At 39.4% G+C, this 27,278-nt stretch overlaps 2 protein-coding genes across 10 annotated transcripts in view; one reads left to right on the forward strand and one right to left on the reverse strand.

Annotated features, from left to right (window-relative positions):
* FIP1L1 (factor interacting with PAPOLA and CPSF1) overlaps positions 1 to 2,246 on the forward strand; it is a 39,844-nt gene extending 37,598 nt beyond the window's left edge. For all 7 annotated transcript variants that reach the window (XM_088130784.1, XM_088130771.1, XM_088130780.1 and 4 more), the window contains 2 exons: positions 286 to 423; positions 1,924 to 2,246. In XM_088130784.1, coding sequence (XP_087986910.1) covers positions 286 to 423; positions 1,924 to 2,074 — 289 coding nt within the window. In that variant the 3' untranslated portion in view covers positions 2,075 to 2,246. The remainder of the gene's footprint in view (positions 1 to 285; positions 424 to 1,923) is intronic.
* Positions 2,247 to 2,383: 137 nt separating this feature from the next.
* The window catches only part of LNX1 (ligand of numb-protein X 1), a 119,948-nt gene continuing 95,053 nt past the window's right edge, over positions 2,384 to 27,278 (reverse strand). For all 3 annotated transcript variants that reach the window (XM_088130758.1, XM_088130752.1, XM_088130763.1), the window contains 5 exons: positions 22,322 to 22,456; positions 15,977 to 16,157; positions 11,493 to 11,721; positions 5,578 to 5,736; positions 2,384 to 3,501 (listed from right to left, as the gene is read on the reverse strand). In XM_088130758.1, coding sequence (XP_087986884.1) covers positions 3,366 to 3,501; positions 5,578 to 5,736; positions 11,493 to 11,721; positions 15,977 to 16,157; positions 22,322 to 22,456 — 840 coding nt within the window. In that variant the 3' untranslated portion in view covers positions 2,384 to 3,365. The remainder of the gene's footprint in view (positions 3,502 to 5,577; positions 5,737 to 11,492; positions 11,722 to 15,976; positions 16,158 to 22,321; positions 22,457 to 27,278) is intronic.

Genomic DNA, 27,278 nt, shown 5'->3' on the forward strand with positions numbered 1-27,278 from the left:
GTTGACATGCTCCTAATTAAATCTACAGTTGTTAATGCTGGAACATTGGCTTTTGCCATGAGCTTGATGGTGCCAGCTGTTACTGATACTTTGTGTTGTACCCTTATGGTATACGTTCCTGCTTGAGTCAGCCTTTCAGAATTATTCTTCGTTGAACGTAGAAAGCAGAAAAAAGATTCCCAACAATCATCTCTCTGTGCTTTAGGTGTATATGGGAGAAGCCAAGGGTTGCTAATGCTGCTTCAGTTTGACTTGTGCACTGGAGGAATGTTCTTTTCTTCTTAGTGATGAAGAACGATACAGATACAGAGAATATGCAGATAGAGGCTATGAACGACATAGGACAAGTCGAGAGAAAGAAGAGCGGCACCGAGAAAGGAGACATCGAGAAAAGGAAGAGACAAGACATAAATCTTCACGAAGGTCAGTTGCTTACCAAGCTATCAAGTGGTTTTTATGGGTTGTGCAACAGAAGTCTCAAATAAAAATGTTGGCTATCCTATAATATCTTTTCTTCCCCCACTTTCTGGTGAAAAATGGAGCCCAAAATAGAAAAATGTTTTTTCTATTCGAAGAATTCTGACCATGGGTGATAGTTAGAATCATTAAAGTTTTTAGATTGATCATCTGAACTTCTTAATGGAAGGTTCTGTTCATTTGTCTCAGGCCATTTAGAGCAGACACGATCCCTGGGCAATGATGGGATCCACTGTCCTTGGGGGAGAGGGAATGTTGGCTGCTCTTTGCAGCAGCATCCATTTATTGTTCATCTAAAAATCAGGTACCTTTATCTTTACCTCTCTGTGGAGAGAAAGGCAGATAAAGCCTTATTAATGTCCTTTGCTGACTTGCCAAGTGAAGCATCCTCACTTGCTTGCCTCCCTTTGCTATATCTATTTCCCCAGGAATAGGGGGGAGGTCAATGAGTAAAGTGTTTCTTCTAATTGCCCCATAATTCTTGGTTTTAGGGTGGAAGAAGGTTTGCTGTTGCTATCTGACAGCAAGATCATGTGAGGACTATTTAGACAATAATAGTGGCAAAAACCCAGTGTCAAACAGTTAGCCAATAATACTAGTTAAGAAAGGAAACTAAAAGCCTGGATTGAAATTGTTCTTAGTTACTCTATAGCCAGACTGAAGAACCTGAGACCCCAAAGCCATAGGCAGTTCCTGCCTGGGCACAGCTCCAGAAAGTTTCCAAATGTTGCTTCCAAACTGTCATTTTGAATGCAGTAGAAATATTGAATGCATGCGGGGAAATTGTATGAACTCTAATTGCTTAATTCAATTGCCAAATCTTGCCCACTTTTTCACCTTTGCCTTGTCCAATTTTGGCACAGGTTTTACAGCTGGTCAAGAGAACTAGAGCAGTCTGTGCTTTATTGTGGCTCTGTGAAAAACTCACAGATTCCTGTTCTGTCAAGAACGTTCCCTATTGAAGGCCTATGACAAAATAACAGATTTGTTTTAAAAATGAAAAAGAAAAATCCCAAGAATTTCTCAGGAACTTGGCTGTAAAACTCAAAAGATTTTTTTCATTTTACACAGTCTATCTGTGTAAATGAAAATCTTGCTAAAACTGTTACTTCTCGTTTGTAGAAAAATTCTGGCCTCTTCATTGCAGGCATGTATTTAATTTTCAGTACAGTTATTGGTATCAAACGACTGCCAGTCTCTGCTCAAAATAAACAGTGGCAGGTGAAAATCCCAGGGAAGCTTAATATCAGCAGAGTTTTTTCTTCAGTTCCTTTCTGATTTTGATTTGCCCATGGTGAGGGAGGCTTGTAGCTGACATCATTGCATAGATTAAATGGTTGGTTTTATAACATGAACAGCTTGAAAAGCAGGGTGGTGGCACTCAGTTTGAGACTCCATTAAATCCTTTTGTCTCTGTTTTTTTTTCTCCCCTCTTTCCCTCCCTAGTAACAGCAGGCGTCGCCATGATAGTGAAGAGGGAGACAGCCACAGGAGGCATAAACATAAAAAGTCAAAAAAGAGCAAAGAAGGAAAAGAAACAGGTGGCGGTGAACCTGCCCCTGAACAGGAAAACACTGAAGCTGCCCCTGCAGAATAGGCATGTGATATTTTTGCCTACTTGCTTATATTAATGCCAGAAATAGATTGCTCTAAATCTAATTATTTTTCTGGGTCTTAAAATATTGCTCTTAATCTTGTTCTGTTAGTAGAAAAGCATACATTTAATTTGGATTTTTGAAAATAAAGAGAGTGAATTTTTTCATGTTAAAGCAGATTGTTTTGTCTTATCTGTGCCATTGGAACAGTGAAGAAATTACAGAAAGTTGTGCTTGGTTACTGAGATCCCTTGCATTTAATCCAAGATCATCAAAGAGGAAAATGCAGAACTAATACAAAGGCTTCCCATATAAAATAATTATTTCACACGTTGCAGTTATTCCGGGCACTCAACAGTCAGTTCTCTGAAGGATGAATTTTGTTTAGCCCTTCAGATAAATAAATGTATATAGTTTCTTATTTAAAAGGCAGAGTTCCATATGACAAACTTGCTTTTCCTTTGCTTATACAATAACTATAATAAAAATTAGCATATCTTGGCTAGTATTCTTTAGTGTGTCAATAGCATCCAGATGTGATGCTCTCCTGTGTTAGATCAGACTGGCCTTTTTGTTGGTAGTTCAGTGCAGATAAATCAGGCAGTTTCTTGCTTTATTCTTTGCTTATCCAGGTGAGTTACTGCACCTTATTCTTGTTGTTAGGATGCTGATTTATAAGAGCCCAACACAGAATGGAAGGATGAAAACTGAGTAAAACAGAACACTCAAATGAAATGGTTGATTCCATGAAGTAGAAAGTTTCATGCAAATGAGTATTTTTGTCCTTTTTTAATTAAATTAATCTGGCTTTACAAATTACAATTAATTGAATAGTAGAAATAAAATACACAATTATAATATATTAGGAAGAAAACTTTAAAAAAACTGTCTTTTACTGAGCACAAAAAGGAATTTAATAGATTCATCAGACAGCCTTCTATGTCTTGCATAGATGCTGTCATTGTAATCATTAGAAAAGTATTATATCACTTCAAGGATTTTGAAACCACTTTCAAATTAGGTAAAGTCATTTCCTTCTTTATATAAAGGGCAGGTGAAACATAGATATAAAAATACAAACATGAAACATAATGCAGTAAGTTGTGTACCTTGATTTACATCAGTAGCTTTCCATAGTTGAAGAGAGCATGTTTTTCTCAAACACATACCATGGGGCATTTTTAAGACTTCTGCTTATGTAATGCACATTTATACTTCACTACTTTTTTTTTAAACAAGTACACGGGAAGTGGCTGGGTGAGTGATGCATTTGCTTCCAGTTGAAATCCATCTTTATAAAAAGGTGCCAGGCCAAGATACAATGGTGAGAGTAAGTTTCCCCTTCAGTTCTTTTAGCATTCTTGCCAAACAGGCATGCACCATTCCCGAGATGTTCCTGCCATTCACTGCAAGGAGGATGTCACCACACCTGGTAGGGGAGCAGGGGGGGCAAATAAAGCTAGTTATAGATAATCTGCAATTCCACAACAGGAGTTTTCCTTGCCAATTCCTCAGAGAGGTTATAGAGTCAAATGTCTAAAGAGGCACACATAATTGAGAATTCAAGGAAAGCCAGCTATAGAAGCAGGTGGCTTTTTTTATAATCCTGACACTTTTTTTTTTTGGATGTCTTGCACTTCAAGAGGCAAATAGAAAAGTAACACTCAGTTAACATAATTTGTCTGTCATATCTATTTAAGGATTAGGACATGCATTAGACTTCTTGTGTAATGTTTTAAATTACTTTCTCTAAAAATGCACCTGGGTAAGGATCCTACTTTCTTCTTAATACCACTTTATTTTGCAAACATTAGGAGTTCTGTATTGCCAAAGTTCTCATATTTATTAAGGAGCTTTTCTAATGGTATTTAATCAAAACTGATCACCTCAGGCTTGTACCAGAACTCAACTGTTACTTAAGAATCACTTCAGATGTTCTTTGTTGTGCTGCTATAAAATTGAACCTATTTTGATGCATAATCATTCCTTGAGGATCCTGTCCCTATGGAAGCTATTGGATAGGGTCAGTGTCCTCATCTTTAAGTCACTTTCGTTTCCATATAATTGGAAGCACTGTCACAGCATGATATTTTGAGGATGCTACTCAGCAGCATAAGATTGTTTGCTATGCCTAATTCACACATCACCTGGGTGAGTTAAACAGATTGTGGAAGATATGCCTGAACCTTAGACTCACACACTGCCATTCACTAGATGCAAAACTAGGTTGTGCGTATTTCATTTACAAACTGCCACATCTTCATATTCTTGGGAGTTCACAATTATAAAATACAACAACCTGTTCACAGTAAGGTAAAATTTAAATGAAAACCACCTAATGCACTTCTGACAATGTCATAGTTCTCCCCATAGCTTAACTAGCTTCTGGAAGTCTATTAACAATTGTGCTAATCCTGCTTTCAAGGGGAGGGACCATCACAGATAAAACAATGCCTCTGAGCCTCAGCCCCCTTTCACTTCCTGGAAATGGGACGCTACTTTTTTTTTTAGATTTTTTTTTATCCTGCCTTTATTATTTTTATAAATTCAAGACAGTGAAAATACCTAACGCTCCTTCCTCCTCCTATTTTCCCTACAACAACAAACCTGTGAGGTGGGTTGGGCTGAAAGAGAGGGACTGGGTTGAAGTCACCCATATGGCTTTCATGCCTAAGGTGGGACTAGAACTCACATCTGCTTTCTAGCCTGGAGCCTTTACCACTGCACCAAACTGGCTGTCTGCTTTGCTCCCAGATGCATGTATTCTCACTATGTGCCAGTGTAAACTATAAATTGTTGTACCTCTTGGGTTGGTAAAAATATGTTTTCCAGGAAACAAAGGCTCGGGTAGGCAGACTTATAGTAAAACGAGTCATTACAAAAAAATTTAACTGCTGTGTATAAAGTGTGAGTTCCTTTTATACTAAAATTAATGTTCATTTTCTTGTGCTTCTTTCTCTAGCCCTACATAAAGAGCTAGTATTGATTCTCTTTTGGGCAGGAGATGCAGTTTCCATCCATTCCTTGTTTGGTAACAGATTGTGTGGGAACTCACCTCTACAATCAAAGAAGGAGCTAGCTTCAGATCAGATCACAAATTTTGCAATGTATCAAATATGTTCATAGACTACTCCCTTCTTAGAAATGGTGCAGATGTTAAGGGAAGGATCCTTTGACTAGAAAAGCTCTAGATCCAATCCCTATAATTGGCAAGTACAAATGGGAAACATTTTTTGTTTGCAACCCTTGAAAATGGTTTTCGGCCTAACTCAGTGTTTCTCAATTTTAGCAACTTTAAGATGGGTGGAGTTCAACTCCCAGAATTCCCCAGCCAGTGTGCTGGCTGGGGAATTCTGGAAATCAAAGTCCACCCAGCTTAAAGTTGCCAAGGTTGAGAAACACTGGTGTAAACAGTACAGAGCAAGATGCATCAAGGGCCTAATGTGATTAAAGGCAGCTTCGTATGTATGATAAAATTTACTTTTTATCAGTATGTTTTTATTACCTCATTCTTCCATCATTATATGCTGGGGTCCCTTCGACAATGGATTTGATAAAGAATGGTTTGTTTCCACTGTTTTCTTCATAACCTCCCACTATACTGAAGCCAAGACTTCCTGCTGTGTTTCTTCGCAATACAATTTCTTTGCAGCTGTACAAAGACCTAGAAGAAAATGATTCCACTTATGTCATATTTTTACCTTAAAATTATAGATGTTTGCTACTTATATTTTGCTTACTTGCTTCTTAGCCATAGCAGATTTTAAATTATCTGTTTGGATGCCATGTGGATGGCATTGCACAATCAACGTGCAATCACATTCACATTTCTATTTTTTTCTTCAATACTAGCAGCACTGAGGGCTTTGCTTTTAAATTGGGAGGAATAATTTAAAAATGAAAACAACAGATTTTTGCTCTGTTCTTCTGCAGGATTTTTATAGTACTGCTAGATTAGGCCCTTGAGAACTACAAATATTCACCTGCTGGCAGAATATAAGATATAATGTTTGTGTAATAGCTAGCTGGCTCCTAATGTGAAAAGCAGGTGCCTGTTGGCTCTTCTTCATGGTTCTAGTTTTATTAGTTTACCATCTGTGTGGGACTTTTAGCATTCTGAATTCCATTTTTCATATAGTTGTAAATGCACCAGATTTAACAGTGCTTACCAAGGTCATGATCCAGTGTTGCCAGGATTTCTCTATTATTGATGGATATTATTAAGTTGCACACCTACTGCATGTGAAACAGGCTGTACCTGAACAGTTTCACAGTTACCATCATTGTATGTGTTAAAAAATACTGTATTTAATGTGCTCACGGTAATTCCTTAACAGATTTTAAGTAAATGCTTTTTGGCTGACAAGTAGTGCTCTTAGTCATATTGGCACTAGGAATTCACAAGGTTGCATATAATCCCAAGGTGTGTGTTTACTTTTAGTATTTTATTGTATTTTCTAAACAACAGTACGTTTTAATTTATTAAAATTGGAAACTACCGAACATTTGATAGACGATTTGTGCATGATAATCTAACAATTCTAGAGGTTACAAGGAGGCCCACTCTTAAATGGTCTTGAGTCTTGGGGCTTAATGTTAAGAGAGAGAAGAACAAAGGACTGTGTTAATTAGACTTGTATGCCGCCAAACTATTCCAGACTCCCTGCTGCTTACAACAATAAAACAGTAAGAAAAAATTAAAAGTCCACAATAAAATATAAACAACGTGGAGCATTAAATACAGAGAACATCCTCCCCTCATCTCTAACTGCCCTCTGAAGAATTCAGCTTTAATCAACTTTGGGAAGGCAACAAAGCAAAGCAATGCTTCCTGGCCTCAGCCCTCTCCCACGTTACAAAAAAAGCAAGTTGGTGAGAGAGAGACAGATGTGTGCACGTGCAGCTTCTATGTTCTGTATAAATTGGTGAAAAGGAAGACCAGTAGACTCATGAGTCACTTCCATTGTGGCACTGGGTAATGAAAAGGGCACAAAACGCCACAGCATGGTCTTTCTGAAAACCTTTTAGATATTCCAGGAAAGTTGGAATGAATCAGAGCCATGAGACACCCAGAGCTTGGGTCAGTGCGCTCTGGAGATGACAAGAGTCCAGCTCTTTAAGGACTGGAACTTGCTTGGGCAATGGTTCTGTGCCTGCATGGCTTCAAGGCAGAAGACTAAACTGTTTCATTGAGATGGAATGTTTCAATTGGTCTTTAGTGAGTCATTATTAGATGTTCTTGTATTGTGTAAATGAAGTATTGCCTGTCCTCCCTCTAGCGTGGGTAAAATAAATGCTGCTACAAAACATTCTTGTCAGTGTTCATACTGGAGATTGTATTTTGCTTCACTGGATGCTGGGTGATGGAAATGGGTTTAGTAGGGAAAAGAATCACTTATTCAGAAAAGGATAAGGCAGGTATTTATAAATAGCTCCTGTACTGTTACAGGAAGAATACATCATTTGATAGATGTTAACACCAAAGCAATGCTGTTTTATTACTAACGTGAGTTCCTTTCATTTTGATAATTTTGTTTAATTTATAATGTTATAATGAACATGGGAGGTGTTAATGTTTCCCCCCTCCCCCATTGCTCCCCTGGGAAAAGCTGTGTTTGGAAGGGGCAAATTGAAATAAATACCATCTAGCAAATGTATGAAGTATGCTGAGCAGCTCTAGCGGTTGCTCTCAATCATTAGCTCCAGCCTAATGGCAGATGGATCAGAATAGCATGAGAAATTGTCAGTGCGATTCTTTAGAACATCTTCTCTCTTTTATAGTTCTTCAGTGGTGGTGCAGCCTTGAATTTGCATTAAGAAATGCCATTTCTGTTACTGACTTTCAGCTGATTGTATATAAAATTCCAATGATATTGCTGCTCCCCCAAACGTAGATGCTTTCTCACTCTAGCTACAGGAGAAGCAACAGGGGTCTTACCTTTTTCTTCTAAATTGCCTTCTCCATCCCCTGTCCCCTCTGTTGCAAGTCTTGCTTTTTTGCATTGATTTGTTAAGTGTTCTTACGAACTGTTCACTGTTTTTGAAGGTGGCTTTGGAAAGACAATCAACCCCATGTTAAATAATTCACAAAAGATTTCCAGCCTGAAATATACACTTAATAAGATCCTTATTTCTCCCAAGACAGTTTAATAGCGAGAGAAAAAAGAAAATATCCTTGAGGCCTATCTAACCCTTCTTCAGGTTTGACTGGACAGTTAGTTGCCCTTCCTAGCACCAAATGGGAACTCTGGTCCTAAGAGGTTACATTCTTAGACGAAGGGGAAATGAGTTAATGTGTATTAATGTGATGCATATTCTGGTGAAAGGACCTGCTTAAAGGGCTTCCAGATGTGGCACGCAAAGCTCAGAAAGGCAAGAATGGAAAAATAAGGCGGTGAATACAACACATGAGGCAAGATTGAAGTATGTGATAATCTGTTTTGTTGAGCAAGTAAATCCAAATACTGAATTCTAAGTGCCTAGCCAAACAAGCAAGTACTAATAAGAAATACACCTCTGTTCCTCTCAATTATAATTAGCTTTTGCCTCTTTCCCCTTTAATCTGAATTTTTGAAGACCAACATACTAGTTCAGCATACTAATTCCCTTTGGTTTTCATATTCACTGTGGTCCCTTTCTGTGAGTGGTGCTGCAGCTGGAGATATGATTACAATGAATTTCCTGTTTCCAAACCTGCTGACATGGTGGGTAATTTTCCTTCAGTAAAAGAGGCCATAGAGAGAGGGGAAGGATGGAGAAACCAGTCCATGTATAGTTTGGCATGGGAAGAAGGAGCCCAAGTAAAATTTGCTGCTAATTTAAGAGAGCAAAATCTTTCTTTGAGGATACAGGACTTAAAGCACCCTGTTTCCAAATTCTGTGCAAAATAACAATAAGCCAGGCAGAGGTTGCCCTCTTTTGAACAATTCAGTAGGTAAAACTTTTCACACCCCAATAAGACAGGAATAATGAAAGTGATTTTGCCATACTATTGCTGAATACCATGCAACTGTTAAAATTCCCCAGAAAGCAATATGGCAGTGTTGTTTCTTTATTATAAGATAGCAGATAGAGAATATTCTAACTGAGCATTACCACATTTCCTGTCTGAAGGACGGATGCTAAGGACATTTTTGTTATAATTTTAAGCCAGCATTTAAACCGTTTAATCTGATTCTTGCTGACCTCACTTTTTCTCTGGTGTCCCATAACATGTACACTCATCTCTCTGAACCTGTGAAGCTATTGTTGAGCTATAGTTTCCAGCAACTTCAGTCATTGACTAAAGGGAAGCTTGCTAATAATTAAAAGGCCACGGGTTCTCCATTTGTGCTGTACACCATTATAGGCCTCTCTGGACTCATGTGTGTTAACATTGCTTCCTGTGCTGCTCTCTTTTCTCTCTGATCCTTCTATTCAATACTCCTTCTTTAGTATCTACAGAATCTACAATCTCTTAAGTCTCCTCTGAATTGACCCCAGCTTCTGCTGACTTCATGGACATGTTCATATAGTTTCTCAGGCCTGACTCCACTTACAATCTTCATTGTTTCTTTTTTTCTCTCCGTACCCTTTGCCTTCTTGTTCATATTTTTTTCCTTTCCCATCTCCAAATCTCCCTTTACAATTCTTTTATTTACTCACTTTTCCTTCTTTTAATTTTTGTTTCTGTATTTCCTCAATTCTGCCCAGTCCATTTTAATTCTCAGCACTAGTGTAGACCTCTCACCTATAAGCGAGTAATTTAGCAGGGAGTAATGTAAATTCTATCCATACTTCAGGTTGATACGCTTCGTAAAGAAGCAAGGAATGTCTGTAAAACTCTAAAACTCCTTATCTATAAATAAGGGGAAGCCTGAAATCAGTCATAGGCATTATATCACTGGAGATCTACTCCAATGTATCACAATCATCTCATCAAAATATACATTTCACAATTGTAACTATTTTCAAATGTTCTTTATCAACTACATATATACCATAGAATTGTAGAATGGCTTTGATGAAGTATTGGAGAGTAAACAGTTATTGCAAAATATAAGCAAACCCTTCATTTTGGAGAAGCAGACCTATGCTGAATCAGATCAAGAGCTGATCTACCATTTTTTGCTTATATTCGGGCCTACATAGAAGCCCCAAAACAGAAGACGTGTGCTACTGAATCCTCCTATTTTATCCTGAGCAACAAGGATTAAATAAAATATGTGCAGTGTGAGAAATAATTTACAGTTATCATGCTACTATAGATAAAGACACTGAGAACTTTATCTTCCATGAGTTTCCTTGCTTTTAAAACAAATTAGGCTCCCTGAGGTGAATTGGAGATTCACCTAGGCAGGACACACTAACCAAACCTTGCAATTTCTCACAAAGAACAACAACCTTTTCTTTCTTTTTCTTTCTCTGCCTATTTACCAATTCTGGTGTTTTTTGAGGAATACCTGAAAAATTTCTGAGGAGATGCAGTGTTCCCAGAAAATGGCTTGAAAAATAACCCTTGCATACATACAACTGGGAAAAAAAACCCATAACAAACACTTACTTTCCAGTCCACAAGACTTAGTATAATCTTATGATAAGATTATACTAAAATACAAATTTTAGTTTGTACTTAGATAAATACTAATAAGACTGGATAAAACAAAAGGATTGTGGGCAAATCTGTTCAAGAGAGTCTTATATAACTGATTTTCCTTATTTTATGGGCTGCTGAAGTTCAGCCTGAGGGTAAATTTAATAGTGTGTCATCCTGGCAGTGTCTCATTTTGAAAATTCAGGTTGAGACAAATGTTGCAATGAGGCAGAAATCATATCCTAAGACGACATTTAAATGCATTATGTGAGTGGGTGACAAACTATGTACTTTGTGGTTTTGTTTTATTTGGGTTTTTTCTTTCTTCCTACAAAAACATACAACACAGCTGCTTCTAGCCCATTAGAACAATTTTTAAGACTAGCTGAGGGTGAAGGGGAAAGCAGTTTGGATAATTTCACCACCACTGTGTGCAGAGTTTTTGAACATCTGGGCGAAGACAAACAATTTAAAACAACATAGAACTAAAATGGTGCCTGTGAAATCTGCAAGCTGTATGGATTGTTTGTGAGGCTCCAGGTGGTCCAGATTCTAAAGCCAGGTATTCATGCAGGATTTTCCTTACTAATGTAAGGGTTAGGCACATTAAAAAGAAACAAAAGGGGGGGGGCTGTTCAGGATCTTCTTGCTCCCTTAAACCAGATCAGTATGTCCTTTCTCCATATATATCTATAGCTACTACAGATGGAGCATGGGGAAAAGAGAAGAGATTTGAAAGAGCCTGGATTTAATTAAAATATCTGTGCATTACACCAAGCTGAGCAAGTCATGTACGTTTCATAAACCATTCTTCCCAGTTCCTTTCAGGACCCTTTGCTTGCACTCACCTCGGTAATTCAAGCCACATCACCCAGGAGGGAGACCACTCACTCTGACTGGATGGGTTCAAATTGGCATCACGCAATAGATCCCCATTTTCTCCTTCCATGGTCTCACATGCTTTCAGTTCTAGTGCTTTGAACACAACTGATGAGCAGACATTTTTCAAATGGGCTACTGCCTCTTCACGGCTGACACCTGTCAGATCAATTCCATTCACGCTGATCAGAATATCTCCTAGTGGACATGGAAAACAAAATAGTGGAACAGTTTTTGATTCACAACTATGATCACTACTTCAAGAGTGACCGACTCAGGCTGTTTATGAATTGGATATGACTGACCACTGCTCTCAGATACATTTTTGATGGAGAGATCCTAGTCCCACATATTAAAACTACATTTTTGGGGAGAGGGGGTTGTATGTACTCTGCCCTGAAGCCCATTTTTAGAAGAACTCTGCCACCAGGAAGCTTTAGGTCTTTTAGTTGCATTATCAGAGCAACTGATAGGTGCCTATGGATCTATGCTTAGTTTCCAGTTAGTCATAAACTTAGTTTTGGACATCTTGTTAATTCTGGGCTTCAGTCAACCATCTATAAAATGAAAATCAATTGTTTTGGGCAAAGGAGATTTACATGCTGTCTGGAATTAATGACAATACATCTGTTGCCCTGTGAATATTGCAACAGAATGTGTGTGAGGGTGCATGCAGATGTACGTGTGAAAAAAATGAAAAATTAAGTAGTTGTGAACTTCACTGGTTTGCCTGTTCTGGTGCCTTTTTGAATAATACTATAATCTATTGTTAGTACTATCATGACTAATTCTAGGTTGATATGCTCTTGGAAACTGCTAACTTCCAAATGCCAACTAATCCACAAACAAAACATTATGTTTGAAAAATTCAAATACATAAAGCTAAGCTGTCTAGTATTTTCAATAACCTCCATATGCTGTCACTGGCAATAATTAAACAGAAAATCAAAAAGAACTTTATGGTTGGTGTCCTATATCCATTAAATAAGTAGTTGACTATTAATTATTTATCTTATTTATATGGCTTTACTGTATATATTTAAGGAGTCTAACGCTGAATAGACAATCCTGTCCTAACATATGTAAAACTACAAATATGAGCTAATTGGTGTATAATCATACATCTTCCAATGTATTTGGGATGAGAGAAAGGCCAACATCTTTTAGTGGGTATTCAAATATTTTAATTATCAAGTTGTTAATCATATTTAATTATGGTTTAAGGATGAATATGCCATAGTATCCACAATCCTGCACTGAAAAATGATATGCATATATGTGAGAGAATGAGATATTTTGCATGTTAAAGCCCCCATTTTGTAAACGCGGCTAATTCATAACAAGCTATCATGAGAATGATATATAAAGCTAACTTTTGTGAGCATTGTAAACAAGTTTGAAAGTGGGGAGAACCCTGGAAAAAAGTGCCAAGTTTTTACAGATACTTGTGACATCTGGAACAAATTATAAGGTAATGTCTTCTCTGTTTTCAATTTATCTTAAGCCATTTTAGATGGCCACTCCCACTTGGGGATAGGTAATGTTGGAGCTGGGTAACATATGTAGACATCAGTGTAAAAAATAAAGCTAAAAAGCTGACAGAAAAATTATGTTTAATAGCAGAATGTATGCATATTCAACATTAAATTTCATTGAGTTCGATGGAGCTGCTTCTCAGTTAAAAGCACAGTGTATGGTAATTTTTTATAGCTGCTATTTGAGGTAAGATTGGGTTGAGAGATAGTGAGTGACCACTTAGTACCCAATTAGTTTTACAGTAGAATGGGGATTTGAAAAAGTGTCTCCATAGACCTAATCCAAAACTCTAATCACTATACACACAGTGACTCATTTTTTCCCCAGCTTTTGACTTCCCTTTTTTTATGGGAAAAATCTGGAGCATTAGGGAAATAAAATCCTCATTGAACAGAATGCCATGAAGCTATGTTAGAAGTGGATGGGAGTGAGTGAAGACTGGTGTTTCAGGAGCCTTATTTCTAATAAATCAGGAAACATCTCCATTTTCCTTGGGCCACATCTGGTTGTTATCAGTTTTAGTCAAATAAGACCTTGTTTGCCCATGCCAGTAAATGTAGGAGGTGGATCATAGTGCTGACTCTGCAGTCTTTCAAACAATAAACGCATTTCCTTATTAGTCCCCATCTGAGAAACAGGATTCTTTCAAGCCGCCACTATATGATATGAGATAAATCTATGAATCGTCGTTTCCTCAGTCCAGATAATGAATTCAGGTTAGGGTTCTTTAAAATTGTCCATTTGCCATCACACAGGGAGATTTATAGTGGTTGCTATTTCAATCTAAAAAGTTATTTATTTTATGAAGAGTTAATGAACTCTATTGCATTTTAAAGTAAATGTGGTCCCTGCCCCCCATCCTTTCAAACAGAACATTAAAAAGCCCTATAAGCCTGCCAAATGTCTGGAGATAGCAGCCTTATGCCATATTATACTCTTGGTAGCATTTCAAAATATATATTTTTTAATTTATTGTTGGGCTTCTCTGAGTTGTAACAGTATTAATAACATTTCTTTAACTAAACTAAGCAGAAGGGAAGAAGAAGGAACATCTGTATTTAGTGCCCCTTAAATGTAGAAATTCCAAAGAATCATAATTATTTGTTCTTATTCGTACTTTTACAGGTTTATAGCCACCCAGAGTCATAACAGATTAGGGTGGCCTAGAAATATAATAAATAAATAGATAAATATACATCTATCATTTTCCAAAAATTAAGTCTTAAAATGATGGGAAACATAGCAGATGGGGAAACCTCAGACTATTACCATTTTCCCCAATAATCTATGAAAATGTATATTCAACCTCAGTGTTGTAATGACTTTGTTCAGTGTATTTTGGATTTTATTATTTTTGATATGTAAAATTTTATTGTAAATCAACTAGAGAACACTGCTATTAGGTTAGCATGGTTCTCATCATTACAAATTATTCCCCTACTTTCTCTCATCCATATCAACAGTCATCCTATGTTAGCAGAAACATTGAAAGATGTGTTCAATTGAGGTAGAGTACATGACAATATCCTAGAGCAATGAGTTTATCGGTGAGTAGGTTGGCTGGTTGGCTGGTTGGTTGGTTCATTCACTCATTCATTCATTTAAGAACAGTAGACTCCTCAAGGAATCTTAATCAGAGTGATGCTGTCCAGCCCCTTAGTTATTTTCAGTCATCTATCCCAAGCATTGTTGTTGTTTAGTCGTTAAGTCGTGTCCGACTCTTCGTGACCCCATGAACCATATTGCGCCAGGCCTTCCTGTCCTTCACTGCCTCCCTGAGTTTGCTCAGTTTCATGCTCATTGCTTCAGTGATGCTACAGTATCTAACCATCTCATCCTCTGCCGTCCTCTTCTCCTTTTGCCTTCAATATCCCAAGCATTAATGGGCATTTATTATAGTTGACATTTTATGTTCTCCCCTTGACATTTTTAGTGGGTAAATACCATAATATCCCAGGCCCCTAGAATTCCCATGTAAATCAGGAGACACTGAGCCAATTGCATACATTCTTCTGCTTGGTAAATTTTATTCTAATTCTCAGCAAAGGCTAATCTAGCCTTTATTTAAAAAAAATTCCCAGGGCACCAATTTTACATTCAGTATTAGTTAGCAGACAGAGAGAATCCTAATGTTATATATTTTGTTGTAAAAGGACAAACTTTAGGACAAGATTTTAAAACTATCTTTATCAGTATCTTCAAGTATCTTAAGTTTTTCTTAAATATATTGTTTAACTATTATATTTTATCTATTCATCTGTGTTTTATACTGATTGTATTTTAGATGTCCTCTGCTCTAAGGGTATAATAATGTTTTCATTAATTCATAAGAATGCAGATTGCTTCTACTCCAAGAATAGGAAGAACTAGCTTCAACCTAGCAGACTGGACTCACGAATTATCTGTTCTGACAGCATTCAGCATTTTTGTAACTACTAAGGGATAGAAGGAGGAAGGAACCAGTGTGGTATACAGTTTGATTGTCAGATTAGTCTGGAGAATCCCCTTTTAACCAAAATGTTTGCTAGATTACATTCTAGTAAATGCCTACATCACCATTTCTTAGTCTGTCTATCCCTCCCAGTGGGGGGACCTAGACTATTTAGGATTTTTTGGAAGACAAGTGGGATACCCCTTTGATAATAAGGAATAAACAAAGAAAATGTTTATGTTTTTTGATATAATATTTTAGTCTGAGTTTTTACAAGGCTAGGGTTGAGTATTTCTTCCAGTGATCCAGACTAGTCTAACCTAATCTCCCCAAGGTTCAGCAGTACAGCAATGGCAGCAGAAGACAACATAAAAGCTGTCCCAGCTAAATACATAAAAAAGGTACACAAAGAAGACTGAAAGTTGCTCTGAGCTGAGCTAGATGGATTCCCATCTCAAAATATGCTCCAAACTCTGCTGGAATCACCTGTTTTTATTCGGCCATCTCTGTTGATAACTCCACCCAGTTCAACACTTAAGACATAGATAGGCAAATCCCATTCCCTATGGGAGGATGGACCTCCTGCCACAGTCATTCCCAGGGACTCTGCATTATCTTTTTGGACAATCACCACTTTTTCATGACAGGTAACTGCATGGAGGACACTCTGCAAAGGACAAAGAGCAGATATAAATTCAATCACTGGGCAAAGGACTTTTCTCATAGGTTAATTATGACCAGCTGATCATTCATTCACTGGTCATTTCATTGTACACCCTCTTAACTTACCTTCTTTCGCTACCATATTGGGGAAAAGATGATGACAAAGTTCCACATAATACAGAAACAGAAATCATCAAACAGAACTTTGGAACTGTGTATTTTATACCAAAAATACTATTTCTCACACAAGCCACAGAACATGTTGTTTAATCAAATGTGATTTTTAAAAAAGAATGATTTGCAGTAAAATGACGGGTAAGACTAAGGCTGACGATTGGTTGCCGGACATATTTGCTTGTGAGCGTGTTGGCCTTCATAGCCGTTTGGTGATGCACTCTATCTGTGAAAAGCGTATGAAGAACATTTCTTGTCAAAGGGTAGCTCAAGGATATATATGAAGCAATCCATAATGATGGCATATCTTTTCCACACTGAATTATGGGCAAAAAAATTGGGTGCAAGGTGCATTGTTACTAGTGACTATTCCATTTTTGGACACATTTATCTAGGCATAATCTCCCATGGTTAGGTGTCAAGACACAGGTTAAGACTGTTGAAGATTAATAAAATCAATAGACCCAATTCAGAAAATGTACAGAAGACCAGTTTCATGAAGCTAGGACCTCTGTAACTGCTGAAATATACTTGATGATTCAAAATACCTGTTTGCAGGGGCAAAATTACCAAAATCTAGAGTTTCAGGAACTTTGCTTATTGCAGTGAAGAGCCCTCTTGGATTCTTATACATGCTTGTGGAACAGGAGTAACTGCAGAATGTGGTCAAAAAAGTCAAGATGGTGGTTGCATGAGGGCAATCAAAGCCCTACCTGTTTTTTTTCTGTGCTTCACACATAAAATATAGGCAGAGCTTTGATTGCACTATTGCGGCTGCCCATCCTGACTTTTTTTACCACACCCTGCAGATACTCCCTGTTGTGGAAGGATTCTGTGTGCTGATTAAGCTATTCTTTTTATAAGCCAGAAAGCAATTTCTTTACCTCCTTAATATTAAAGTAATCCATCTGACTTCATTTCCATTTTTGTGATTCTTCTTACTGGCAAGTGTGCTGGTTTGAAAGGAAATGTCTTTTTTTCAAGTCAGCAATCTTTTGACTTTGAACCTAAGCATGCAAATTCTATTTCCTCTGTCTCACTTATCAGTAATGTGGCCACTAAAGTAGGCTCTTCTTAAAAACTCTTCTACAAAGAAGATGATGGTGATCTATTCGAGACTGAATTGCTGTCACCCACTAGATTTGTTAGGAGAGGAAGAAATAACTGATTCCTCCTTAGGTCATGAGCAAAATCTTTTCATAAGTTTCTCTTAAAAGATAAAGCAGAATGACTTCTCATTTAGGTTGCAATAAATACAAAGCAACCTTGAAGACTCAAAAAGGATGCTTGTGAACAGGTTTTTTTCCTTTCTTTTTACATATAAAATAACATTTAAAAAGGGGATGAGGGGATAGCAGGGGAAAGTGGAAGAAACAAATGTCTTCTGTGCTTTACTTAGTCTTATTACCGATAACCAAGGCCATCACTTACAAGGAAATATTTCTTAGCAATGGCATTTTTAAAGTAACCAATTCCATCTAGGCTTATAACATTACCACAGGGGCTCCACTGATAGGGAGATCCCAACAGATTGCCTCCTTTTATATATTCATTATAAGATAAATATTGGCAGCAGTTTCTCTTTAGCTTAATGTGCTGATAGCTGTCTAGGGGCAATGTAGAATTTTAATTATCTAAAGCTATTCTGTCAACTATAGAAATTTTGTGTTCCTCAGCACTAAAGCCTTTGGCTTTGAACACTGGAAATAATATCATAGATCACTGAGTAGGAAGGGACCACAAAGGTCATTTGTCCAATTTCCTGCTCACTTCAGGATCTGCTGAAGTATTTCAGACTGATGGCTATCCAGCCTCTCTTTGGAGACCTCCAGTGAAAGAAAGACCTCCACTTCATGAGGCAACCTATTCCACTTGATTGATTGACCTCTCTTGCCATTAGAAAATTCTTCCTAATGACTTCCCATGATCATACTACTCCATCACTCATGACCATCGAGTGTTAATAACATCAGTACCTGAAAAAAGGACAGTTAGTAGCCAATTTAAACTGAACACTAGAGTTGTACAGCATTCTGGATTTAAAGGGCGATATGTGATTACAAGAGGGCACAGTCATACCTTAATTCCATCTTTTCCTGAGATCATGTGTCAGCTGTGGAGGGTAGCCACCCATGCCCAGAAAAATATATGGCTACTTTAAGATGTTTCTGACATGCTACACACATGCCCAACTGAGCTCTGGATCACATTTTGCCCTTTGAATCCAGATTTCCGCACAGCCCTGTTTACTTACAGGAATTAAGGATCTTGAGCAAGACATTTAGCAGGAGTGTCTTGGTAAGGACACCTACAGATGCAAATATTAGATGATCTTAAGGTTCCCTTCAATTGATCTATTGGCATCTTGCCTTATGCACAGTGTAGAAATGTCTGATTGTTTCAGACATTGCACCATTCACTCCAAATGGGAGTTAATGAAATCTGGAACTGCAATCATTCGAGTGCCTCCCAGCTTCCCTGATCTTTGGCGCTGGACAAGCCAATGTTTACAATTGTCGCTGGCTTCAGAGCCAGGCTTTTTCCTCATAGAAGCAGGATGTCACGGGTTTTCATCGCCAAAAGGGACGGGTGAACCACTTTATAATAACAAATGATGTTGAAGGCTGAAGCTTATTCTTGGCACTGGATATTAGAAACTTGAAAGCAATATCGGCCCCACATTTACATCTGTGTTCTAGAAATTTCTAATCAGAGAGTTGGCTCTCAAAGTAAAAAGAAAAAAGAAAAAGAAAATTAGGGAGAGGGGGACATTTAAATCAAATTATCCTACAGAGTGGAAATATTTAAACATGATAATGGCCTATATAATGCACCTGGAGGTGATGAGTATGGATTGTGCAATCAACTTCTTTTTGCCTCTAACACACAGATGTAAAATTCATTAGACCAATGCCTAAGTGTATGGCATTTTGATTTGGAGCGCTAAAGTCTCTCCAAAACCCTATAAAATTGGGATAACATCTATTACATAATGACTGTGAAATAAGCCCCTTCAAAAGAACTCACACTCAAGCAATTTTAAAGGAGCAGAGCAAAGATTTTTTTGTGCAACAGTGTAAAGAAAATAATTCATGCATGTAGCAACTCCTTACACAATTCCAGCAGGAATCAGATGATATGCATTAGATCAGCAGAGAGCTGTGTAAAAGTTTTGAGGCAGCTTTAGAAGCATTGCTTCAGCTTTATTCATCAATTTGTTTAGCAGTTGTCTAAAAGTCACTTTCATCAGTAATGTTTTCAGGCATGATCTGTATACAGAACTGCTAGATCTCTAAATATCCATGTGACAACTAGGTGGTAGCAAAAAGATACAGGAAACCATAACCCATTACTAACAATAATACTAAAATAGCCTATGACATATTAATAAAATCAGCAATAACAAACAATGTCGTTGATCCCATCTGGTACCATGGAGCCTGTTCTGCCAATCCAGAAATGTCTCTATCCCAGACTTTTAAGGCATGCCAGAAAGTTAAAACCTCCATGACATGTTTCAACTGCTGGTTTATTCATTTATACTCTTCTATTCTTTTCTTGTGTTCTTTCTTGTATTTGTTTATATATTATCTTTAAAGTGTTCAATTAAAAAAAAAAAAGAGGCTCACTGGTTGGCACAGGTGTGGTGAAGCAAGTCAGAAAAGTCAAGATGGTACCCACAACTGTGGGATCAAAGCCCTGCCCTCTTTTCACACAACACACGTAAAATGGGATGGGCTTTGATGGTATGGTTGTGGCTGTCATCTTGACTTTTTTGATCCCTGCCCACTGCAGATACCACTTCCAGCAGGAAGGTGGAAAATCATTGCATACATCAATCTGTATCCCTTGCAAATTCCCCAAAGCAGATTTTTAGCAACCTATAGAAAGATGAAAAGGCAAGAAAGCTACAGCATTATCCACAGAGTTGCACAACAAATAAACAGAAAGGGGATCCATTTGTGAGCAGAAGAAAATGAATCTTTTTTCTTCTCTTTCTAGTTCAATAAGGCAAACATGGGAAATTAGCTAATATGGGCTAGAAGCGCCTTGATTTACTCTTCTATAGAGATAAAGCACCAGCTATTAACTTGTCATTGTGCAGTCACAAAATTGACTGAAAAGCTACTTCAGTTTAATGAGCCTAAACATCTCTCCAATCTCAAGACCTGAGGAATATTGAGTTCATCTGAAGAGGATACCATCGAACCACAAATGAAATCATCATTTTGTTTTATGGATTTAGGAAATATATAGCAAGAGATTAAAATGTAAAATAGAAATAAAACACAAGAAAACAAGGGGGGAAAATCACTGCATGGGCAGGATCTTGCAGCTTTCTCACCATCAGTTCTGTCCCTTTTCTACACACACGTGACATCACAACATTCATACAAAAGGAGTGGGGTTTGCATCACAATGGCATAAACTTGCTTTCATTATTCTGCACACACATACTGTTTCCAGTGCCAAAAGACACTAAAGCAGTGTTTCTCAACCTTGGCAACTTGAAGACATGTGGACTTCGACTCCTACACTTCCCCATCCAGTCATGCTGGCTAGGGAATTCTGGGAGTTGAAGTCCACACATCTTCAAGTTGCCAAGGTTGAGAAACATTGTACTAAAGCCTAGAGAAATTAAAATAAAACAAAGACAGAAGACTCTAGGTGGGTCTCAAAATTCAACAGATGGTCTGCAACAGCCATCATGTTGGTGGGACTCAGGGAAGTGCATCTGCAGCTGATCCTAATCCAGGCAATCCATATCCTATTGGTACCTCTGTCCCAAGCAGAGTGAAGCTTGAGATAAAGCTCTAAAAATATTTGGTATCTGATGTCATTGCAGCATCAGCAAAGACCATTCTATTTGCCCAGGCCTCTGATATACTGAATATTTAAAATCTGGCGTGGTGAAATTTTCTGCAACTTTTTTATATGTGAATTGGGCTTTATCTTTTTAAGCTATTACCTGGCTCTGGGAAATGTTTAGCCATGAACAGGATGGATGGATGGATGGATGGATGGATGGATGGATAGAGAGAGAGAATGTAACTGCCTAAAAATGAGAATTAAAGTTTGTCTAATAGGTATGATGCCATGTCTTGTTTTAAAGTGATTGGATGTTATGATAGAAAAGATGACAGCAGACATCAGTGTTTTCTTGTTGAAAGGGAAGGTGGGAAGAAACCAGTCAAGGAACCCTTGTACAAGTTGGGTTACTACCCGCAACCTCACCCCTATTTGTCACACTTAAGATGCCAGGATGAATTTAGCACTGGGAACTGTATTGCTTTATGAGGCCCAACTCTCTTGTCTTTCAACCGGAGCTATAATTTAGAGTCCAAAAAGGGGAGTGCAACAACGCCATTAAAGAATTAGAGCCTTTCATGCTTTCAGTTGGTGCACTTAGTAAATCAGAGCAGTGGTGTCCTTTAGATGCTGTAAAAAATGCAAGAAAAGTGGCAACCCATTGACCCTCCAACCTAACATCCCTCTCTTGATTATCATTAACCTTAAATTGAGAGTCAGGATGATAGTCCTGTTAATCTTCTGCCAGATAGCAGGAATCTCTGAAGCTACTCTGAAGTCTTCCCTTTGTATTTTGTTCCAGACAAAGGAAGAGCCAGTTAGCTTCTTATTTTTAAAATTATTATTAATGTGCATTGTGTTTTGCTGGAAAGCACAGAACCCTGGAGAGTACACACGTACACAGTACATTTTGCTCTGAATTTTTTTTTCCCCAGCTTTGCTTTCTCATCCGCCGTGCTCCCTCTACCACTCATTCAGAAGACAGCAGTGCTTCTTCCAGGTATATAAATTACAAAGACCACCATTTCTGTGTTTACACTGCAAACCTAAAATGTGTTCCCTTGGGCAATTCTGTCCAGAGATGATACTTAGAGACATTAACACATTATTCAGCGTGCACCAGAACCAGTTTTTCTTCCCTTTCACTATATAAACTATAATGAGGACGAGGAGCTCAGGCCTCACCTTGTTAAGATTGTTCCTCTGAGCAAGGAAGGGCAGATGGTTACCGTGGCAATCCCAGCCAGTTTCCTGCAAGATATCCGGGGTCTGTCGCCTGATCTGCCTGGAAATGCTGAAGTGAACTTGTTTCTTGCTAGCCTGCATATTAAGACACAGACAGAAGCCCTCCTGGTTAACTGACTGCAAAACCAAATTTTCAGTTTGCTCAGAAATACACATTCACAAAGATGGCTGTGCTCATGCCGGATTGACTCTGAACTGGTTTAAGAAAATCCTGTCCAGACTGCAGGCTACCACACACTCCCACTGGACAATTCTGCTGCTGAGCCCTCCTACCTTTCAGTTTCAGGAAAGCACTGACCAATCACTTTCCTTTCTGTGGGTGGGATTTCCTGGACACGGATACCTTGATATGTGTACAATATATATGTCCAGATGTATAACAATATATCAATACAACAAAAGGCAAATGGTTATATACAAAGATAAAACATCAAGATACATCCCAAAGACTCTACTAATCACATCTTCTATTGTCCCTTCAACGAGCCCATCATGTCAGTGAGAAGAGAAATGCAGCCACCCTGGAAGACATTTATGGGGTCCCCCCAACCAACTTTCTAGACTGCAGAAGCTGCTTGGACAAGCAGCGAAACATATCAGACCAAAAGAAAAGAAGTCCAGTTGCCATGACTCAACCTTCAGATGTATGTAGAAACACCCAACAACCACCTTTAAAATAAATATTGAAATAAATAACTTGCATAAATAAATAAATAAATAAAGCAAGCAAGCAAGCATGCTAGTTCTTTTCCACTCTAATAAAGTCCAGACCTCCCATTTTTATCACCAAGATTAAAACAGCACATTCCAAACAATTGCTCTTTGTAAGTTAGGAGTTGCTAGTTTAAAAAATAAGTGTTATTTTTTCAAAAAATCACTTTTTTATTTCGTTCAGCTAGATGTTCCTGGTGGCTGAGGGTTTATTAAAAAAAAGTAAATGCAGGATTCCAGTCAGAGGTGTCTGCCGTGTGTGTGTGTGTGTGTGTGTGTGTGTGTGTGTCAAAAACAATCATGTGATCAAAACCCCACCCCCTTTTTACCTAAAAAGGGGGTAGGGCTTTGATCATAGAGCTGTGACCTATAGACACCCCTGCTTCCAATATTTCAGCATTTCTTGAGTTGCTTGAGATAAAAGGATTTCAAAGCATGAACCTTTTCTTTTAAGTGCTGGGAAAATGATGAAATACTGGAACCCTGCACTTATGGGTTGTTTTTCTAAAAAAAAAAAAAAAGACCTCAGCTAGTTAAGGAAAGCTAGGTAGATAAAAAAAATAAGTTTTAAAAAATTCTGCTGGTTTTTGAACCAGCAAGCTCTGCATATGAGGCTAAACTCTTACACATGGGATTAGTTTAACACAAATATAAAGGTGTTTCTTCCCCTGTCAAGCAGCCAATGAACTGTCAGGGCCGCTTGCAAGGAGGTAAAGTGCTCCAGCCAGGCCAGACCAGGGAGCTTAAGGTGACACAAGGAAGCCATTTTTAAACTGCAGCAGGAAAACATGCCTGGAGTTGAATTGCAATGGAGGGAGGTGAGTAAAGGCAGACCTCATCCATTTCTGCCCCCCTACCCAAAATCGATGCTGTCCCAGTCTAGGCAATGTGAAAAAGCCTGTGTGGGTCAGCTGTTTTGAAAGCTACATTTGGGTTCACTTGGTGTGAAGTACCACAAAAAAGTGGTTTTGCCAAAAGAGCAAAGTGGGTTGTTTAACAGCAATTTTCCATCCCAGAAGAAAACACAAATTAATATTCACTCATATGGGCCACTGCTGCCCAATTTTTTCCTTAAAACTGAAGATAAACTGTTCTGATTTAAGTCGTTCTTCTAAAGCAGGGAAAGGTGCTGTTTAACAAAGGTGGGAATGGATATAGTGCCTCCTCCTCTTCACTGGGATCGTAGTCACTACAGACAACGTGGTTAACCTGAGGAGGTCACTTGAATGGGTTCTCTCTTTGGAAGCTTATCCCAATTGACCTCCAGAAGTAGCAGTGGGCTCACTGGGGGACTGGGATATTTTCCCTTAAAGCAAGTTGGCAGCCTGATTCTAACCATTGGAAAACCCAACTATAGTACTGTACAGACTTGTGCTTTAATGACCACATCTTGAGCTTCAAGCTTCAGTGGGATTTTCAAGGCATGGAAATAGCTATTAAAAACCAGGCCACCAGCATGCACATACTGGGGAGGGGGACACAGTCCAAAAAAGCAGGACGGCAGTCCCAACAGTGTGATCAAAACCTCCTAGATTAATTTAATAGCTACTTCCATGCCCTGAAAATCCCACTGAGGCTTGAAGCTCAAGATGCAGTCATTAAATACCAACTATTTTAACTCTCAATATTTTGAGCAGAACAATAATCCTAGATTAATTTAATTGATTTCAATGGGATTGAGCTAGATAGATAAAGTACACACTTTACATCCCAAAGATATAAGTCCATGCTTTAAGTCATAACTATAGTTAAGGGGATCAGGTAGCTGAAAAAGAGGAAGGTCTCTACTAGAGATATCCTGGTGTGCCGTTGCCGATCAGAACATCTGCTTTCAGACTCAGTGGATCAACACTCTGTATTGCTACATAAGGAAAGTTTTTGGTTTGCCTATTCTAACATTCTCTTTCTCACAGTGATCAACTCAAGTGTAAAAGAAGTCTATATGGCTTACAGGAAAAAAAGAGCCTGTTCCCTTTGCACTGTTCCAACAGTGGAGTTCATAGCAAACCATGATGACCCCAGTATGACGTCATTATTTAATCATGCAAATGTCACATTTATGTATCTGATGCAAATATAAAGTTGTGGCATTAGCATAATTACATTATCACACATGCATTGACATGTGCTTCCCTTATAGACATCTGTGTTTTGCAAGAACAGATATCCAGCGGTTTGGTGTTTCTAATCCTGGTGTGAGAAGGCAGGGAGAAGTGAAGGCCTCAAACAAACCATGTTTGCTAGGGGAGAGCGCTGTGCACCATGGGGCAGCCTTGGGGGGACGGCAGGAGGGAGGATGGGCAGAAGGCACACTCGCACCAGAGTGGAGAGGGACGGCAGGAGGGAGGAAAGACTGCAGGCAAGAGGCACGTTCGCACCAGAGTGAAGAGAAACGGCAGGGGGCGGCTGTCGGGTCAAGTGGGGATTGGAATGTGTATTGCGCTGATTGGATTCGGAAAGTGGAATGTCTGCGGTTTTGCGGTTAATTAGCGGCGCTCCGGGGCGGTAAAAAAGGTGAGATTGTGAGCCAAGCCCTCGTAGGAGGGGGAGGACAGATAGGGGTATAAAAACCTGTCAGACCTTGCTTCGGGGTTCCTCCATTGCTGCGGGAGGGACCCACCTTTGCAAACGTGCCCAATAAAAACTTCTGTCTACTGGATAACCGAACCCGTGTCTGTCGTTTTCTGACAAAATTGGCGAGCCAGCCAGGAGTCCTCGACGTGGACCGGACTGTGGGGAACCGGTGAGTAATCGGCCATAACACCCCGTTGAGGTGTCTCCCGTTTTCCCCGGAGTCGGGTCCAGGACGGGACTCCAATCGCCAGTCAGACAGAAGTAAAGAGGAAGTCGGCCGACGAGGGGACCTCCAGGAGGTCTGGTGAGTACAGCCTACCCATAATCTCGGGGAGATTAGCGTGGTTACGAGGCGTTGGACGCCGCAAGGGGACAGAAGAGTCCGGGACCTTCTGTAAGGTGGGAAACGTAGTCAGGAAGGATGGGTAAGGCGCAGAGTAAGAGTGTAAGGCCAGGGGCCAGTGGGAAAAACGCAGTAGGGGAATCCCCACGGATTCTCCATTAGGACAATTGTTGCAACAATGGGAGACACCCTGGTTGTGTCCATTCACCAGGGGTCTGGAAAAACCGACCATGATAACTTTGTGCACTAAAGAATGGCCAAAATATCCACTAGTGGACCCCGAATTCCCCTACCATTGGGATACTCTTGGAATCCCCAGTAATTACTGGGTGACCCAACTAAAAAAAAAAAAAAAAACTACATTGTGGAGCATAAAATGTTAACACAGGAACCCTATGTGGAAGTCTGGTTCCATGTTCATTGGGAGGGGCCTCGACCCAAGTTAGCCAAAATTTTTGTCCAAAAAGAACAGGAAGATGAGGAGGACCTCTGGCTGACTGGACCTCAATGGGGGCCGCCACCTCCTCCTCCTCCTCCTCTTCCTACCGCTCCCCCTCCGGCGCCCCCACCCTATCCCGGGCTGCGGAAAGAGCTGGACCAGCTGAACCAAGACATTCAGAACTTGCCCTTTATTCTAAGGTCGGCCAGTGCCTTCCCCGTCCGGGAAGTCCCGAACGGAACGAACGCACAGGGGGTGACCGTCACCAGTTATGTAACGGTTCCCATCAAACCCAGTGAGTTGAGGGAATTAAAAAAAAAAAAAAAAGACCCTCCCTCGTATGCAAGAGAACGCCCATACTGCCGCCGAACAATTGGAACTTTTTCTCGGCCCGGTGGAATACTCCTGGGGGAACTGAATTACATTTTAGCCCACCTCTATACGCCAGAAGAGAGGGGCCAGATTTGGCGAGCTGCGTTCGGGGCTTGGGAGCAAAGGAATGCAAATGTCCCAAATGCCCCGGCCGCAGATACTAAATTCCCTCTGGCAGACCCAAATTGGGATCCCAATAATGCTGAACATCGGGAGAACATGAGAGGAGTTTCCCCCTGTACGACTAGGGGGGTCATGGTTCCCCAACCGGGACCCACGGGGAACCCTTGGTAAACATCACGGTGGGTCCCACTGGCGAGGAACAGCAGTTCCTCGTGGACACCGGAGCCTCTCGAACATCGCTGTGCCAACCGATCCCAGGGATTGCGAAATCCCGGGGCACGTCGGTATCGGTGATGGGGGTGGGAGGCTCTCCGGTCAAGGCAGACGTACTGGAG

Source organism: Python bivittatus, unplaced genomic scaffold (assembly GCF_059951505.1).
Source record: "Python bivittatus isolate LINGU-HERP-01145 unplaced genomic scaffold, Pbiv_v1 ctg000070_np1212, whole genome shotgun sequence".
Lineage (NCBI taxonomy): Eukaryota > Metazoa > Chordata > Lepidosauria > Squamata > Pythonidae > Python > Python bivittatus.